The sequence below is a fragment of the Zonotrichia leucophrys genome, chromosome Z (assembly GCF_028769735.1).
Source record: "Zonotrichia leucophrys gambelii isolate GWCS_2022_RI chromosome Z, RI_Zleu_2.0, whole genome shotgun sequence".
Lineage (NCBI taxonomy): Eukaryota > Metazoa > Chordata > Aves > Passeriformes > Passerellidae > Zonotrichia > Zonotrichia leucophrys.
The window spans coordinates 72,194,078-72,212,913 of record NC_088200.1 but is presented as its reverse complement, the minus strand read 5'-3'; the positions used below and the strand labels follow the sequence as shown (position 1 = coordinate 72,212,913).

Sequence of the window (18,836 nt, the reverse complement as noted above, 5' to 3'; positions counted from 1 at the left end):
ATTATTTTGAAGTGAGCTCTGGGCTTTTTATGCTGTGCTCAGCTGAACATTATGTGGCAGAGCTATGGATGTTAAAATTAGAGCTGAAAAGAAAAATGCCAAATAGATGAGCTGGTGAGGACAAATTTGTAACTAAAATGGGTAGCTTGCATAAACTAGCAGTGATGGATTTATTAATATAAGGATTTGATTGGAAAAACCTTTCTTTAAGGGTCTCAAAAAAAAGCTTTAAGCTCAGCAGAATATGATCTAAACCAGCTCCAGCCAGCATGATATGGCAAATTTTGAAAGTTACCTTGGAAATCCTGAGGGGACTATCCCTCTAAGGTGGAAGATGCCTGCAAAGATTTCACAGCTTAATTAATTTTGTGATGTACTTTGTCAGCGTGTTTCGTCCTGGTTTGGTGCAAGCAGGGTCCAAGCCTGCAGTGCACAGGATGCTTACCTATAAAACGTATTATTCTTCGAAGCAGTGGGTTCAGGTAACAGCACTCTCCAGTCAAAATAGTTTTCTCTTGAATAATGAGGGTTTCTCGGGTTGACTTTATGAAATACATGGATATCTCACCAATAAAAATCTGCCAAGGAAAGGGAAAGAAAGAGAAGGTCAAAAATTGCATGAGCAAACACTGAAACATGGGTGTCTAGCCCCAGCCCACAGACAGTGACACACAGCTGAGTGTTTCTGGGGACCCTGCACTGGCACTGTGGGGCTCAGCAGGGCTGACACACACCCAGCTCCCCAGAATGTTGGAGAGGGATCATTCCTGCACTCAGTGGCGCAGAGACCCAGAGAAGCTGACTTCACTCATGGCAAAGACTGTGGTGGAGCCTCCCTCCCCTCCTCTGGCTGCGCCGAGCTGAGAAATGCTCATTAAGCCTCAGCCTTGATGAGCTGCACCTGGACTAAGCCCCTGTTGAGCATATCAGAGACACTGTGTGTTCCCAGAAACTCTGCTGTCTAATGAGCATTTGTTTTTCCACTAACAGCCTTGGAAACTTATTTTTCTTATCTGAATAATAACCCAAGTGAAATAATATTTTTGTTGTTGAGCTTTCAAAAAAAGCTACCAATGTGAGTTTTGCCCAGGGTGGAAGATTACCATAACGGCAGCCCACTCTCTTGTGACCCTCAGAACAAGGGGTCAAAGTGAGATCCTTTTGGAGCTCCCAATTCCCACAAGATAAAAGGGTAATGTGTATGTCTCAAACACTGATAGCTGGATGGCTGTGGAGCCATCCAAGGACTGTTGGCAGTAACAGACCAGAAATGTTGGTAACAACCAAGGATTGTTGTTATTAAAACACTGTGAGAAAGAGCAATGTTTGACTAAATGTTCTGTTGTCAAAAATGAAGTCTCCACAGAACCACTGATCATGGTGTTAGCTGTGCTTATGTATTACATATTTTTGTATGATCTGAACATTCATGCTTTCTGTAAATGTAATAGCTGCTTCCCATAGGAGTAGGATCATTCCTTAAGCACTTAGAACTAATTTAGTTCTGTTACACTGAGGCCTATCTACCCTCACTAAAGCTGGACAGAATTTAATCACAGGCTTTAGAGGCAATGATGATCCACACACAGCAGGAACCTCTGAAAATATCACCTATCATGTTCTGTCAGCAGGCTTTAGAAAGGGAAACTGGGACCCTTTTAGAAAGACAGAGTTTGTAATTAAAGTCCTTACAATAAAAAAAAAAAAGCCTGCCTGATGTGGAAAAATGAGCTTTTAAGGGGAAGCACTTCAAGATTATTAATTTAATATATTATTGCAGGACATACACCAGAGAATCCATAGTGCTGGGGAACAGTCAGAGAAATACATAACAGAAGTGTTTGTGTACACACACACACTGTGTGGCACAGACACCTGGAGTTAGATTAAATGTCAAGGAAGTCACCTCAGTTCACTCTGACTGCTGGAATGGTGTGCTGTTTCAAGGGCAACAATTTATCCTTATTAAGCCAGATGAGTGTCCTTATTGATTATTGACATTCAAGCCAAGTATGCTCAACCTCTTTATAATTCTGCCCGCTGATGGCAGGAGCTGTGGAGCTGTAAAATGCATGTTGATAATGGCATCTGGAGGGGAGCTGATGCATGGGAGCTGCACTGAAATATTGCCTTTATCCCGTTTCACTCCATCTGCTCTTAACAGAATTGGCAAGCAGTTCAATAAGCTCAGCTCACTAACGACGGGGCTGGGAATTAAGAAAAAGACCATCTGCACTAAAGCAGTTTGAAAGTGACACTCTGTTTCAACCCGTTTATTATTTGAATTATTGCAATGTTCAGAAGTTTGAATTACTGCTTTGGCTCTCTGTCTGCCCGGGGCTGTACACACACACCGAGGGACGATTCACACCCTGAGGGAATTCCACTCTGTGAACACAGGGGCTGCTTGACTTTAAAATATCCTAAACTTTTCAAACAGGAGAGACTTAGGCATAAAACATACTAACAGTCCTCCTGTAACTATGCATCCACCTTTAAAGTTCCTTTACATCAGAGGTTAATGGAGTATTTTCCTGCTTCAGTTCCCATCTTTGTTTCTATAAATCTAGCTGTCTGGCATGCTCCTAGCGACTCCCATGTGCATAGATTAGTTCCACTTAGATTTAGGAGTAAATTTTGCCAGGCTGTAAATAATCTGTTCAGTTCCATTCCACTGATTTAAGCAGAATTATCCCAGATTTCCTACAGCATAACAGCTCAAAATTTGATTTTTTTGAAATTAATACTGCCTTTGGTTTAGGTATATGGCAATAAAGCTGTGTTTGTGTGGAGATACAAAGTGGTTCAACATAACTGGACCATTCTTGTCATGTCATCACTGGCACTGAATTTAGTTGCTGAAATTTGTTTTCTAATATGCTTAATATGGGCTCTCTAGAATGTCAGCCTTGCTGTTTCTGAAAAATTCAATGGGCAATTGGACACCTGATTCTGAAAGCTAATCTGTCTGTGTGCAGTTGAATGTGGTCTGAATAGCTCTCAAAGAACTTGTTTGTTTTTTGCTTTTTTTTCCTTTCCCAGGCATTTCTGAAATCAAGTAACTCCACTGATTCTCGTGATTTAAACCCTGATGATGCTGCATGAGCGGGGTCCACATCCAGCCAAGTTGTCCAGCTGGCCTCCCAGAATCAATCACCCGCACTGCCGAGTGCCTCAGCTCCTGCCAAAACAAAATCAGCACTCCAGGAATGGCTGCGGATCAGTTCTATAGCTGACATCTAAATATAGACTCTGTACCTAAATATGGGCTGAAAAAGAAAACAGCAAGCTAACCGCTTTTATTTCCATTTGAGAAAACAATGCAAGGTTAATGAACTTCCGTATCATACTGGCTTAATTAGACAGTAGAAATGTCAGGAGAATTGCACTGGATTGAAAGTGATCTGCAGTCTGGCATGGTGTAGGTAATAGGGAAGCAAAGGTAGTGCCCTGCATGTGTTTTTGTTCTTGGTTTCCTGAATAAAATAGCAGCTAATCTACACTGAGGACATATTGCTTGAGAACTCTTGCTCACATTCCATTTCCTATAACTACCAGGTAAAAATACAAGGATGACCCAAAGCCCAATATGAATCAGAAGTACCGACCCAGCAGGCATTTTTCCTCTCCTGATTTCAACCTCTCCAGTGAGAAAACTTCTTCAATTTTCCCTGCCTTCCCATTACTGGCAGTGTCACCAAATACTTGCCCCTCAATGTTCAGCTCTCAAAGCCCTCTGCTGCACACACATTACTTATTTCCTGGCTCATCCTGACCCAGCAGATGATAAAATTATCCGTCCATTTTCCTCTTCAACAGTCTTTTATCCATGATAGTCCTTCAGCTGACATTTTCAGACAGTGAAATGTCTCATCTCCCCCTTTCAAGTTCTCAGCACAGCATTAGCACCTGATACTCCCTGCACTCCTGCACAGATTACTGACAGTTTGTAAATTTAATTTTCAATTTAATCAACAAAATAATGGAACTATTGCTTTTAAAAGGATATGGAATATTTTTTTTCCCTGTAGCACTTTCTGATAAGCTCACACAAAGGATCATTTGCACAGCTTTGTTAAAAAAATATAAGAAAAGTGAACAACAAGAAGACCTGTTTCTGTGAGGATGAAGTAAAATAAACTGTGCAGAAATGTGTCTGTGGTACAACTGAGAGGAGGCTGCAGAACAGTGGGATATTGGAGCTGCCCTCCTGCAGTAATTGTGCAGTGGGGAAAGGCTGAGGAGCTGATTGGAAGAGTTGTATTAAATTTAGAAGAATAATTATTGATGGTGCTGACAGGCACAGCTTCTAACCCCCTTTGTTATTCCTTCTATCAGTTTTTCTCTGAAACAGAACACTGGCCTTGTACCTCGGTTCAAATGCTGCAGCAAAGGTGAGGCAGCAAATGCTGCATCCCTTCTTCATCCCCCTGCCATGCTTTTGCTCACTTCTCCAGCAGTCAAAATACTTCTCCTTAGTCATGTTTCTGCAAACTCCTGTGCATGTAGAGTGCCACAATCTGGTTCCTCCCGTGCTCCAGTCCTGCTGCTCCAGCCTCAACTCTTGTTTTCTCCCTTTGAAAATCCTCTACAGATTCACTGCAACTCCAGCTGCTCAGCTGGATCTGCCCTGACTGCCTCCTTGCTGTCCCACAGCTGCTGGCAGAGGCTGCACCTCATGATAGAAAATATCCTAATCATAATTTTTTTTTAATTTTATAACTTTGGTCAGTTTTCACAGGATTACAGAATGAGCTAGGTTGGAAAAGACCTTTGATATCATCAAGCCCAACATATGTTTGCCTTTGCCCGGGGGAAGGGAATTAGGGTTTATTTCCTCTTTCCTCTTTCCTTTAGGGTGTTGTTCCACCAGGTGAAGGCCTGATGAGCTTAAAATCTCTGCAGACTGGGAGCAGAAGAGAAGATTCACCAAAGGCAACAGCCATCAGTGGCCATCAAGTGCCATGAATCCATCAACTTCAAACAACAACCCTGGTCTGGAGGAGAGAAAAGAATAAGGACCTGCTTAGCACCAGAGGTGAAAATATCTGTAAGCAATAGGAAACCAAATACTAAGAACTAAGCAACCTGGGACGAATGAACATTAAACCAAAGAATATCTATGGGTTTTGACTGCATAAAGTTTGTGAAAAATCTCTTAAAATACGTGTGGCATGGAATTATTTTCTCTGCACAGCCGGCCTATGTGAGGATGAAATTATTTCTGTTGCACATCCTGAGCAGAACAACATCCTGGCCAGAAATAAAGTAATGCCTTCATCCTCTAACACTAAAAATGTTGTTGGAGAGTTTTTGTTTTTCCTGAAGTTTTGATGACACTCACAGCCCTCCTGCTTCTCACTCACTCATTCACTCACTCACTTACTCACCATTTGTGACAATTGTGAAAACACTATTTTTGTAATTTTTTCACACTTCCAATGAACACTAGGGTTGTGTGGAAGTTCCCACTGTCTTAATTTCTGCTGCAATTCCACATGGATAAAGAAGGAGGAGGACCAGCAAAGATACATGAGAGAGATGCAGGATGCTCCACTGTGCCCACAGTTTGGGACTGCCTCAAGTCTTCCTCTCTGTGAAAGTTACTTCCTTCTGCTGCTTTTCATGAAAAAGTACAAGTGATGTTATTTTCCATCACAGGAAGACAATGGAGTTCCTACATTAGGGAGAATCATGTGAAGCGCACACATGACCTATCTGTCTTTCCTAGGTATTAAATTAACATTTTTCTCATTTCTGTGAGCTTTTAAATCCTTCAACTTGTTTACTCTAACAGCACCCTTGTGACACAGTCAGTATTTTTTAACACCACTTTATACACTGAAACTCCACCCAGGGACATGCTGCAACACACAAAAATCTCTGCAGCAAACAAAACTGAGCTAAGATCTTGGGACACCACTGCTCTCAGTTCTGGGCAGGTTTCAGCAAGCCGTATGAAATTTCCCAAAGCCTGTGCAAGGATGCGTGTGGCTGCATTTTTAATGTCACAAATAGAAAGAACCAAATTAATCAAGTCTCCATCATTCAAACAGCAGCCAAGGGGAGGAGGGGACGTGAGGAAGGCACTGGCTGTGAGACAAGCTGCACGCAGAGCACTCAGAAACAGAGAATTGCAGCAGATGAGGGTTGTGGGGCTCTCAGCCTCAATCAGCCAGTTTCAGTATCTCTCTCCCTGGGAGAAGCAGGACTCTCCACCAAAAGGTCACCTTTGCAAAATGTTCCAGAGGGTGTTTCATCAGCACTGGCTTCAGCTGGGCCAAAAGCAGTTCTGCCCTGTGGAACTGTCATGTCTCTGAGGTTTGTGTTAGGATAGCTGCAGTCAGGATAGGGATGTTCTTCAGGACCTACATGGGAGCTCATGACTTCAAGGGTGGAGATCCCACAGCCTCTTCTTCAATGTTTGTCTATCCTCATTGTTAAAGTTTGCCTAATTTTTAATCCATTTCAATTTTTGAAGCTGGTGTCCCTTTGCAAGGTTGCCTCTTGTGATCTGAACAGCCTGTTTTCCTCTTCTCCAGAGTCCCCACTAAGAACAGGGTTTATATTGACTTTCACTTAGTGTTGTGAATTCCTTAATTCCTTAGATCTCCCTCACATTTAGCCTTAGCCCCTGAGGAATATTGATCTGCCATCCTATCTGCTACCCTCAGGACCCGGTATTGGCAATGTGAAGCTGAGAGACTCTATGGTCAAACCAGCAACATCTGTATTGAGAAAAGGCACCTCAAAGGCAAAGGCTGGCTGAGGTCTGCCTCAAGAGCCTCTCCAGGACACAGGATTTCTGCTGTGATCCACAGACAGGGCCCTGACCAAAGCCTGCAGAGGCTTTCCCTGATAAGATCATTATCACTGATATTCCTGAGGTCAGGGACCGGCTGAGAGCTCCCTCAGACACTCTCTTGTCTTTGCCATCACGCCCTGGACAGGTGTTCTCAGGCCCCAGGAATCAATACTGTATTTTGCAAAAGTACACAAGGTAATGAAACAGTGTCTTCAGCTGAATGTTGCAATGCCAGCTCACTTTTAATTTTCCAAGGATACAAACTCAATGGGTTCAATCTGCATTCAATTACTCACCTCATTGTGTTTTGGAGTGGGTGGTTGTTGTTGTTGAATGAAAACAATAGCAAAGAACAGTTGCAAGTACTTTTCCAGAACAAGAAAATTGCTTTATTGTTTTTGTTTCTCTTTTTTATTTTAAGTCAAAAGGGTTGAAATACATAGTTTATATTCTAGCCTGCTCAAAACCCAAAACTGTCTTAGGGTTGTGCTCAAAAACCTAATACTCTGGTAAAACTGTCTAAAATAATTATACTGAAGTTCTAATGAAGAACATACACATTTTCCACAGCCCTGCATTGTTCCTCACAAACTGGCATGTGGCTGGGACCACCACAAAGTCCCAGAGACACTATGAACAGAAACGCCTGAAAGTGTTGCACCAAACCAAGAAAGCGTATTTATTCTTCCAGAATAGTGTGCAAACAGCAGAATACAAACATTTACACAGGGCACACCTTTTCCTCACTCCTTGGTATCCCTAGCTCCTCATTCACCACCCCACCAGCCCTGGCAAGACTCCAGGAGGGGAAGGCAGAGGACACAGCCAGCTGTGCCATGTTGAAGGAAGAGACGGAGATCTGACTCCATATTTCAGAAGGCTTGATTTATTATTTTATGATAAATATTACATTAAAACTATACTAAAAGAATAGAAGAAAAGGTTTCATCGCAGAAGGCTAGCTAAGCTAAGAATAGAAAAAGAAACAATGGTAACAAAGGCAGCTGTCCCAGACTCTCTGTCCGAGCCAGCTGACTGTGATTGGCCATTAATTACAAACAACCACATGAGACCAATCACAGATCCACCTGTAGCATTCCACAGCAGCAGATAATCATTGTTAATATTTGTTCCTGAGGCCTCTCAGCTTCTCAGGAGGAAAAAAATCCTAAATAAAGGATAAAAAGATTTTTCATAAAAAGATATCAGCGACACAGGGGGAAGTGTGGTGGGCAGCAGGCCGTGGCACAGCAGGCTGTGCCTTCTGGCAGCACCAGGGCCAGCAGAGCCTGGTGATTCCTGCCTGGAAAAGCCGGGAAGGAGCTGCTGTAGCAGAGCTCTGAGCTCTGTCAGACGTTCCTGGTTCTCCTAGCAGCTGCAGCTGAGCAGCCACAGGGGAGTCAGCCACGACAGGCAGAGCTTCCCTGGCTTCCCTTACAGAAATAATTCACTGTACTAACGTGGCTGTGCTAAGCCAAAGCCAAGGAATGAAGAAAGAATGGGAGAACCATGGGGAAGAAGGGTGTTTCTGAAGTTTGAGGGGTAAGTGCAGATTGTAGAGAGAAGTTGGAACAATTTCCTCCTACTTCAGATCAACACTGTAATTCAGCTTCTAGTTCATAATCAGACTGGGTTTGGTTTGACTGATTTCAACCTTATCTGAAAACAAATACTCCTTTGTACAAATTAATAGCACTGGGCAGTTAACAGATTACATCTAGGCTGCTACTTCCCACCTGGAAACAGAAGGAAAGAAACTAACCTCTGTGAAAATGGTAGTGGCACTTTCTATTCATTTTAGGGTAATGAAGAACAGAGAGAACAGTGCCCTTGAAGCTTTCTGCCACTGCTCAGTATTCATTTCAGCAAGCTGGCTCTGTTCCTAAGCATCTCTGCTTCTCTCGGGTGGGCAGATAAATCACATTGGATGGAGCAGAGCAGGCAGCAGTGCTGAACTCTGGAAGGATTGTTTAGTGCCAGCTGGGGAATTGGCTGCTTTGCAGTAACCTCGTAACAAGGAAAGCTAGTCTTCAGGGACACTGATGAATGTGGTGGAGTCATCCCAGAATATTTTTAGAGAAATGTTTCAAAAGCAATGGATAAAATTTCATAAAACCAGGCCAGTCACATTTATTTTGCCACTGAAAGTGCAGGGAAATGCAGATACAGTGGTACCAACCCACAGCTGCACTTGTGCAAAGTGGTCTTAGAAATAAAACACATGCGTTCGTTTTCCCCATGCCCAGTGTCATAGCCAAATGACAGAGACACAAAGATATTCCATTAAGTTCACAAAGATGCTCCCTTTTGGCTTGCAAGGGCTGTAACACCTCAAAGCTGTGCTGAAATCACGGCTTTGAGTCCTCCCCAGACCCCTGCACACAGGACTGCACTTAATGCTGCCTGTGTCTCAGATGAGGGGTGATTGTACAGATCCCTGGGACACCTCCCACAGCTCCAGAAGCCCTTTTAGATTTTATTATGAGCCAGTACCTTATTGCTGCTGGCCTCCACCAGCAATCACTCCTCTCATGTCACGAGGACAGTGGTAATGTGAAAGCAACACAGAGAAATCAAATTTGCTGTCACATCAAACCAGCCATTTGCCAAATCAGCCATTCTGCCTTTAGGAAGTGAAGCAGTGAGCGTTGTGCAGAGGAAAAATGAGTAATTGCAAAGGAAATGGCATTACCTCTGACTTAAGTTGTGCCTAGGTTGTGGAGATGCACAACGTTGGTGATTCCTCCTGAGAGCAAAGAGTGGGGAGTGAAGCTACACCTTAGCTGGCAGTGGATGCACACAGCACTCCCTCCCATGAGGAACAGCTGTGGGGGGTTCTCTTGTTTGTGTGGAGGTTTTTGGTTTTGTTTTTTTTTTTTTTTAAAGAGTACAAATTGTCACGGTCTAAATGGAAATGGCTGCGTTTGCTCCTTGCACTGAAATCCCTGGGACATTCAACTGGATCAAACCTCTCTTCCCAGGGTTGTGGGCAGGCTGAGTGAGAGGCAGCATCCGTTTGGGCTCAGGATGATACATGAGGATGTTCACATTCTGAATGGACTAACCAGCAGGGAAGTGCAAGACAGAGTTTAGGGAGAATCTGAGCTCACTTTCTGTCTCATTTATAATCTTTTTATTGATGACCATTGCCAGAATTTGGTCTGCAGAGTCAGCTACAAACCAAAGACAAATGTGAAAATACTGTGCAAAGAGAAGAAGGTCTTTCAGGAAAAGGTGGGAATGAGGAACAAAATTAAGTTACTCCTATAAAGACCTTGTGATAAGCATCAGTCAGGAGGACAGAAAAATCTCTGACATATGTCCTGGTTGAAAATTAACCCAATATTAAGTAACAGAACATTAAATAATTGAATTATGTATTAATAATACAATATAACAATACAACTAATTAAATAATGTGATTAAACAATGCATTAATAAATACTGCATTAAAAGTGGGTGGAAAAAATGTTTTGTCAGGGGAATTTGACCTGAAGTCTCCTTGAGGTTGTACCTAGAGATCCCTGGTGCTGAGCACGATGCCAAGAGCCCTGTGCTGACCCTGACCCTGCCTCCTCTGTGTGGAGCAATGTATCCAGTGCAGCAGCACAGCACAGCCCAAGAGGCAGAGTTACCACCTAAACCAGCCCTGGATCCAGCCCAGGGTGCTGACTGGACCCAGGCCAGCATTGCTGCACAGTTTGCATGGGATGGGCTGGCTCACAGAGTCCAGCTCCACACAGCACTGAGCTGAACGTCCCTTCAGCACCCAACAACCTCACCTGGCATTCATTACAGCCTTTCATTCTTTGTGTTCAACATGGGCTATGGGAGCTACAAATAAAGCACTCTTCAAAGAGTCACAGACCTGCTCATGTTGGAAAAGGGCTTTTAAGATCGTGAAGTCTGACCATTAACCCAGCACTGCCAAGTCAAGGCTCCAGCTCAGCATTTCATAAAGGACAGTAATTAAGAAAAGCTTCTTGGGTTACTAAAAAGCAAAGGCAATGCTGATCCAGTGCAGCAAAACTTGAAAGGTTAGCATAAAATTTTGGCAGAGCAAGGATTTAAACAGAAGATCCAAATAAAGAGCAACATTCATTACCCAACGTTTTATCAGTAATCGAGGGACAAACCAGTCATTAATGTCATTGCTCTGGAACCAAGGCATGGCTGTGACCCACCACCTACCTTTACAAAAAGCACTTGTGAATGCTGCATCCCTGAACATTGGCACTATGTTGATGGGGGAGGTCCAAAATGTGGGGGTTTTGGTTTTTTGTTTTGTTTTGTTTTGGTTTTGGTTTTTTTATTTTCAGATAATCTATTATTGCAGCAGAAAGTAAAATGAAATCCTTGATATGCAACAACATCCAATACATAAAATAATTCTGTTACTGCAGATGTTTCTCATAAACTTATGATGTAATCCACTTCAAAGCACCTGCTTGTCTTTAGAAAGTGTCCTGTACCAAAACCTATAGCCTCTTCTGCAGATCCCTTTCACACTTCTTACCACATTCTGTGACAAGAATATGATTTGGTGCACTAAAATTACTGCAGAACAAAACTTAAAACAGACTAGGGCAAAGCACTAACTATTTAAAAATAAATATGTAATGTACAGCTTTAATCAACTTTTGAAAGCGATGAAAAGCAAACTTAATACAAGAAATAAATACTAACAGAGAAGAAATAGCAAGAAAGAAATGAAACAAAAGTCCATAAACAGAGTCTGACAGGAATTTATCAATGCAATTACAAATTCACTAGAGCTTGGGCTGTTGGTGAAGTATGCAACTTTCTGTGTGGAAAATGGAAAAGAGCTGAAGTTTTGCTAACCAGTGAGTGCAATAAATTGTTTGGCATTGTAGGTACTCCGCTAGTTGAATATTTTCATCTGCATAGAAAAGCTAAAAATTGCAGTTTACTGGCTGAATACTGAATAAAATCAGGTTAAAAAAAAGTTTAGTGACTGTTGGAAACAAAGAAACTATTAAAAAAAGAAAACAGCATTCATATTTTTCTTTGTATTTAACATCCCTCTCCTCATCTAAGCCTTTTAAGGCCATTCAACAGTCCTTTTAATATAGCAGGAAATAATCCTGTATATACTGCACATCTGACCTGGATTTTACTTCAGCTTTATCCCGTTTTCTTATTGCCAGTAATACATAACCTTTGCATTAGAGCCTCTCTGGAGCCCAGGAAATTCACAACTAATCAGTGAAGTAAGCAAGCTATTGTAAAAGGCTTAACAAGCTCTATCCCTCAGCCTTGCATTGTGATTACCTCAGAATAATTACTCCTGGCGGTAACTGATGAAGATCATATTAGGCTGAGGCAAAACAGAGATCCTGCTAAGTGTGAATCAATTACATCCAAACGGAGAGGCGAGGGGACAAAGATATCACAGCACCATTGTTATTGTTTATGGGGATTTCAGATAATTCCTCATACTCACAATCGCTGTCGGGGTTGAAGCCAGCACACAGTACAGCACAAGCGGTGAAATGAAGCTCTCGTCCTCCGTCCCAGGGTAGGGTTTCATCAAATTGCCATCCTGACAGAAGAAACCTTGGATATGCACCTGAAAAGTGTCAGTGTACTCGAAGTAGTAGGCGAGCAGAACAGTCCCAGCCATGATGACGAGCTGAAAATAAAGCATAGTCACAGAGAGAGGCGTTAGTTGCTTTTTGAACAGATGCAGCTGTGCCTGCGAGCTACTCCAGTGCTGTGGACCATCCTCCCTTCACCGTCACTCTGACAACCCCTGCCATAATGGTGTGCGAGCCTCTCTGTGTGTGTGTGTGTGTGTTTCTGTGCCTCTGCTTTGCAACATCTGTTACATAAACCTTTTGGCAAACGACGCCAATGAACGTCTCAGATGGGAGCGTGTCCGCGCTCGGCGCGCAGGGGATGGGAGCTGTGACAGCTCACAGGGCATGTGAGTGTCAGCTCAGGAGGGATCGATGGCAGCGAGGCATAGACAGCAGCAGCAGCAGCTAAAAAACCTGTGCTCGGTGGCAGGGGAGTGAGAGAGGATTGTTACAAAGCCTACAGGAAGCCAAAGCCAAAACACTTCCCCGCTGCAGCTGCAAGCCCGTGCTGGGGAACGTGTGTGTTGTGCTAATGCAGACGAGCCCTCTGCGTGGCCCAGATGAAGATGCATCCAGAGGAAGACTTCTCTCCTGACACTCACTTTTCCCTGGAGCTGCTTCTTTACGAGTAAAGCTTTACCAGTCTGTTCAGAAATCTCCACAAGCAACCTGTGGGGGACTTCAGTGCGCTGCCTGACTTACCCATTCTACCACAGCCACTTTTGAAAAAGCTGGCTTGAGTCTGAAGCTGCATTCATATAACAGATATGAACTGCAAGGAGCCTTTCTGGTCTCTCTTTCCATACTTCATGGCTCCTAAATGGCTTAGTTGGAAGCTCAGCAATCTGCTTTTTTGTATGTAGTACCACAGTACCAGCTTCCCACACTGCTTCAGCAACACGTCACCGCAACCTCACCAAAGGTGTCCCAAAACTCACCTCATGAAAATAAGCAGATTTATTAATTCTTGTTCTCCCTCTGCCACACTGCAAAGAAAATCTCACATCACAGTCTTCACCCAAGACAAAAATAGTAATTGATTTGTAACTTTTTTTTTTAGGGGTAATGGTCTTAAAACTAAAAGAGGCTTGATTCAGATGAGGCATAAGGATGATGTGTTTTACAATGACGGTGGTAAAAAAAGGACACAGATTACCCAGAGAGGTGTGAATATCCCATCTCTGGAAGTGTTCAAGGTCAGGTTGTACTGGGCTTCGAGCAACAGGTCTAATGGAAGGTGTTCCTGCTCACTGCACAGGGGTGGACTAGCTGGCCTCTAAAGTTTCTTCCAACTCAAATCCTATGATTTTAAATTGTGACTACAGGATCTGATTCAAAATCCTCTTTATGGAGACTAGTGCCACTATTACAGAAGTTGTCACTATTCAAATATTTTTGTCATTTTAACTATACAAGTTATCTAGTCACACCATAGAAAAAAGTGGAATAACCAGGTCCTGGTCTTAGTATTTTGCCTCCAGGATTTCTGCATTAAAACTGTATTGCTGCAAGATTATTGTAAGACCTCTGAAAATTAATTTTGGCAATTCTGTCTCAAAGATATGCTTGAAGCTATTCATGCACTCCTCTGGCACATCTCTGCACACACAGCTAGCCATTAAAGCTATTGTATATTTGAGTAAGAGCTGGACTAAAATAAGAAAATATAATGAAATCAGATTAGTAATTGATGCAAGTAGCAGACCAAGAACCCCTAAGTGGTTGAGGTGGGGAGGGACCTTTGGGGGTCAGTACACCCTCCTTTGCTCAAGCAGAGACACCTCAATTGGTTGCCCAGGACCATGCCCGGATGGTGCCTGAACATCTCCAAGGATGGAGTCTTCACAACCCCCCCTGTGTCACTTGAAGGACAGACTTAAATAATGTCACAGTGAAGCCATAGTTGTGACACTCTTTTTAACCTTCAAATTAACCATCTCATTTTGTAGATGCATTATTTTCAAGACCACATACCTGCCCAGAATAAATTCTTTTAACTAACTTAAAGCGAGATGCTGCTATCTGTGTATTCACCAGGGATCTTCACGGCAACCTCCATGAGTACAAACACAGTCCCTCAACTAAGGACGCAGGAGTTAATTTACATTTGAATTTAACTCCTTGAACAGCTATAGATTTTCTGATCAACCTGGGCAACTCAGCTTTGTTAACTAACACAGAGAAAGGCAATGACACTATCACTACTCTACCTGACATGCCCTGATAAACATGTTGGAGATTACAGGATGCTTGCATATAGAGGTGTTTAAACTCAGTTCCAGCACCTCATGTGATCTGGGCTGTCAAAAGCAATCTGACCCACCCTTCCTATCCCAAACATACTCCCAGAAATACTTCAGGTTGCCAGCCCCAGCTGGCAAACACAGGTAAATCATAAATAATACATGACACAACAGACAGCTGGTTTTTCTCCTCTTACTGGAAAACAGAGAAAGCAGGTTACTGAACTTTTAACCTTCTCTGGGTGTCCTATGGAAAAGAGAATGCTTTTCAAAAAATAAGGTGCTTTGATACGGGAGGAAAATGTCACTTATCCCAAATGCAGTCTCTAGACAGCAGTTCCACAACTAACCTTGACCTTTCCATTGTCAAATGCTGACTCAGTGCTGCACAAAAACCCCTCTTGCATACAAAATACAGCTCTTGACTGACTGATTCAACATTGATATTGACCTAAAATTTCACAAATCAAAGGATCACAGAATGATTGTGTGGGAAGGGACCTTAAAGTTCATTCCAATCTGCCTGCCATGGGCAGGGACCTTCCAGCCTGGTCTCAAACCACCCCAATAATGAACCCAATTCTGTTCACACTCCCTGTGTTTCTCTGTCTTGTTCTTCTGAGAAAGAAAAAAACCCCAAAAAACATATAATCTGTGAAAAGAGATTTGAATTGTGGACACATCGTGTCCTGTAGGTGACATCCACCATCTCAATGAAACAGCCACAGCAGGCAGCAGAAATTTAGACCTTACCATACCCCAGGGGATGACGTGAGATACAGAAAGCACAGTCAGCCATGACCACAGACAGAAGCAAAATTTTTGCTGCTGGTACAGCCAGTGAAGACCTGACCCCTTCTGTGCGGCAACTTCCTCTGCCTCATCTTGAGTATTCACCACTTCAAGCAGCTTATCAGCAAAATGCAACCACAAACTTCTTTTAGTTCTCCCTTCCCTTTCTCCTGTCCAGGTGGTAACTATTTAATATGTGTTTAACAGGAGTGAGATGACAAGTGCCAGAAGGGGTCAGAGTGGCCAGAAGCAGGGATGTCAGAGACAGGAGGGCTCCCTGCAAAGCAGTGAATGTTCCCTGGGTGCTGGGATAAAAACAAATGCAGTACTGCCTTGTAGATATGCTGGATTATGAGCATTACGGGGTCTAAATCAAATGGGCCTGAATTTTGTAGCCTTTTCTCCCTGTTTTCAGGTTTCCAAACATTGAAGGAAGCAGAGAAGAACAGGTAGGCTGATTTAAACTAAAGATACAAAACATGCCATTATGTAATTCAGAAAACACAATGTCATGTCTAACATTTTGCAGGGTTTATTTATTAATCCTTTTTAACTCATTTCCTCGAGTTTACTTGGGGAAAAGTTAAAAATGCTCAATAACTTCAGAAAGGCAGCCAATGAACAGAAGGCTGCTAATAAGTCTAAGGTGCTTAATGGCCTCCATTAGCACAGTGTTTAACCATGTCATAATCCTTAATATTTATCATTACTGCTCCATTGTAAGTTAAGAAAATGCTCTTATCATCATTTTACAGAGAGGGGACAAAAGCTGAGGAGATAAAATGACTGCCCTCAGGTCACAGCAGAGCCTGTGGCAGAGCCAAGATTTATCTTTCTTTTGAACCAAATTATTTTGGATTAATCAATAATCTCCACATGAAAAGGTTCAATGATATGTATGTTTAGATCCTGATTCTGTAGAAGCTCATTCATGGTAGTGTTAAGAAAAATTGTGTGTCTGACTCAGTCCCATTTAAAAATTCCTGCTGAATTTAAATCAATCTTGACAAGCTGGACTTAAGCAACTGGGGTGTGTTTTTCCCTCAGTCATTTAAATGGATTAATTATGTAGCACGTAACACCCATCCCTTGACACACCATTAAATTCTGCCCTGCTCCAAGAGTCCACTCTGGCTCTGCCCGTACAGACCTCCCTGTCACTGCACACCCTTGCTCCACTTGCACCTGTGGGCATTCTCTGCACTCAAAAAACCACTTTCTTCAATGTTTAAGAAATAGGAAACAAGTCTTGCCATCCTCTTTGGGTAATGGGTAATTTTTTGGTGTAGAGTTAATCACGCACTAATGGCAGATTGTGTCCCAAGTATAAAGCAAGAGGATCTTTGCAGTAAGCAGAACAGTTAGTTACACTAACTCTAGGGTACTGGTGTATATCCAGAATCCTCCTCTGCGCTGTAACAGAGTCCCTGACAGCAAAACTCAGAGAGCTCTAACATCCAAATAAAATTATTGCACCTCCAGGTAGTGGGGCTGAAATCCCACATTGTATGCATTCTCGTAATTCATTGCAAAGCACTTCCCTGTATCCTCCACAAATGGGAGATTTTTTTTTTAATACTGTTACTCACAGAAAAGCTCTGTTGCTTACTCTGCAAGTAAGCAAGCAAGAGGGCAACTCCACTTGGGAAAGGGGCATAAAGCTGTAAAAGACAGAGATCAGTTTTGGAAGAGGGAAGACACTGTGGGAGACAGAATTTTGATCAGCCTAGACTGAAGGCTCCCCAGAATTCCTAATAGAGGAGCAAGAAACTTATGGAGAAAATGAAGATGCTGGAAAAATTTCTGGTGTACCCTTTAGCCACACAACCTGCCTGTCCTGCAAGACAGGCACACAGCCACTGCAAAAATCCCCTTTTGTTGTGTGTTTTGTCACTATTTAAGTGATATTGCAAGTCCATATGAGTAAACTTGAAACCCCCCTAGTATTGCTGCTATTTATACATAAATAAGTAAATTCTTTCTGCTTATCAGCCTTCCCACAGTCTATCTACTCATAATACATCTTACAGAACCTTTAACATGCTCAACTGAAATCTGAAAAACTGTTCTTGCACACAAATGACAGCATAAATAATGACTTTTTAATTTCTCCTGAAAGAAGTCAAACCAGTATTTTGCATGTGGTGCTCCTTAGTGGATAGTCATTGAGATACATATTGATGCACCTGCTCAGTTTTTTTCCAGCTAATTTCAGTGGTTTTCACTTCTTTAACTGAAACTGCCACAGTTTCATGAGCACCACAAACCTGCACAAGCATTTTCAACCCTTGACACACATGCTGTGGCTCACAGTTCCACCCATTTTGGTCATATTTTTGCCTCCCCTTTTGCCTGAACTCTAGTGACCCTCTGGTATGCAAAACCTGAAACAATTTGGTGTGTTTTCTCTCAGAGAGGTGATGAGAGCCATGGCACCTGTGTGTCCTGAAATAACTGCCAAGTTTCTGCTGACAGGAATTGTTAAGATGTGTCTGCTCTCTACTGGATAATATCAGAAATATTGAACATGCCAGGCTGTTTTGCCCAGGGATGGGTCCAGGTGTCTCTCTGTCATTCTGCCTTAGAGATGGGAGCTCCAGTCTTGCAGCTGCAGCAGAGGGATGTTAGAAGCACAGCAAATTGGAACAAATCACATTTATTATTAAATTCAAAGACCCATTTCTGCCCATCTAAAAGCAGATCAAGACTCTATTTAAAAAGTATGATGTCTGTTTCCTGAAGTATCCTTATTAGGATGAAGGCTCAGAAACTCATGTTGGATCAATATTTTTTACATGTGTTGGCTGTATTTATTTGTGGCCAGCTGATCTCTACCTAGTAAACCAAGCTTCATATGACATAAAGAAAAAAAATATTTTAGCTATATTTTGTTTTCTTAAATAATCAAACTTCCTTCTGGCAGAAGAATTGCAGACTCCTAGAAAATAGTAGATTTGAATAGTAGATTTGACTTGAAGCAGTTATTTTGCCAAGCCTTTTTACAGTATTCTCTCTGGGAATTCTTCTCAGAAATCATCTATTCTGACAGACCCACTACAATGTCTTAAGAAGGATCTACATTTTCACACAGTGGAGTGGTCAAGTGGTAAGGAAATGCTGAACATGCCTTCAGACAAACTTGTATTTACAAATAACAAAGATGAAGACTACCACTAACAGAAAGCCTATCCAGATGTGCCACCAGCTGAAATCTCACACTGAGGTGTGAGGGTGGCAGGTGCTTGTCCCCCATTATCTGTTAATGGGAATTAGCAGGATGAGCCCTTCAGGGATCAGCAAAAGCCTCAGTCTACAGCAGTTTGTGGAGCATCTGTTGTGTGCCATTTTATCACCAGTGATTCAACTTTAAAGGTTTCACCTTCACACTTGTGCAGC

At 42.4% G+C, this 18,836-nt stretch overlaps 1 protein-coding gene across 2 annotated transcripts in view; it reads right to left on the bottom strand.

Annotated features, from left to right (window-relative positions):
- Positions 1 to 18,836, bottom strand: part of PLPPR1 (phospholipid phosphatase related 1) — a 120,297-nt gene that overhangs the window by 19,141 nt on the left and 82,320 nt on the right. For both annotated transcript variants that reach the window (XM_064735429.1, XM_064735430.1), the window contains exons 3-4: positions 12,270 to 12,458; positions 446 to 578 (exon numbers count right to left, since the gene is read on the bottom strand). In XM_064735429.1, coding sequence (XP_064591499.1) covers positions 446 to 578; positions 12,270 to 12,458 — 322 coding nt within the window. The remainder of the gene's footprint in view (positions 1 to 445; positions 579 to 12,269; positions 12,459 to 18,836) is intronic.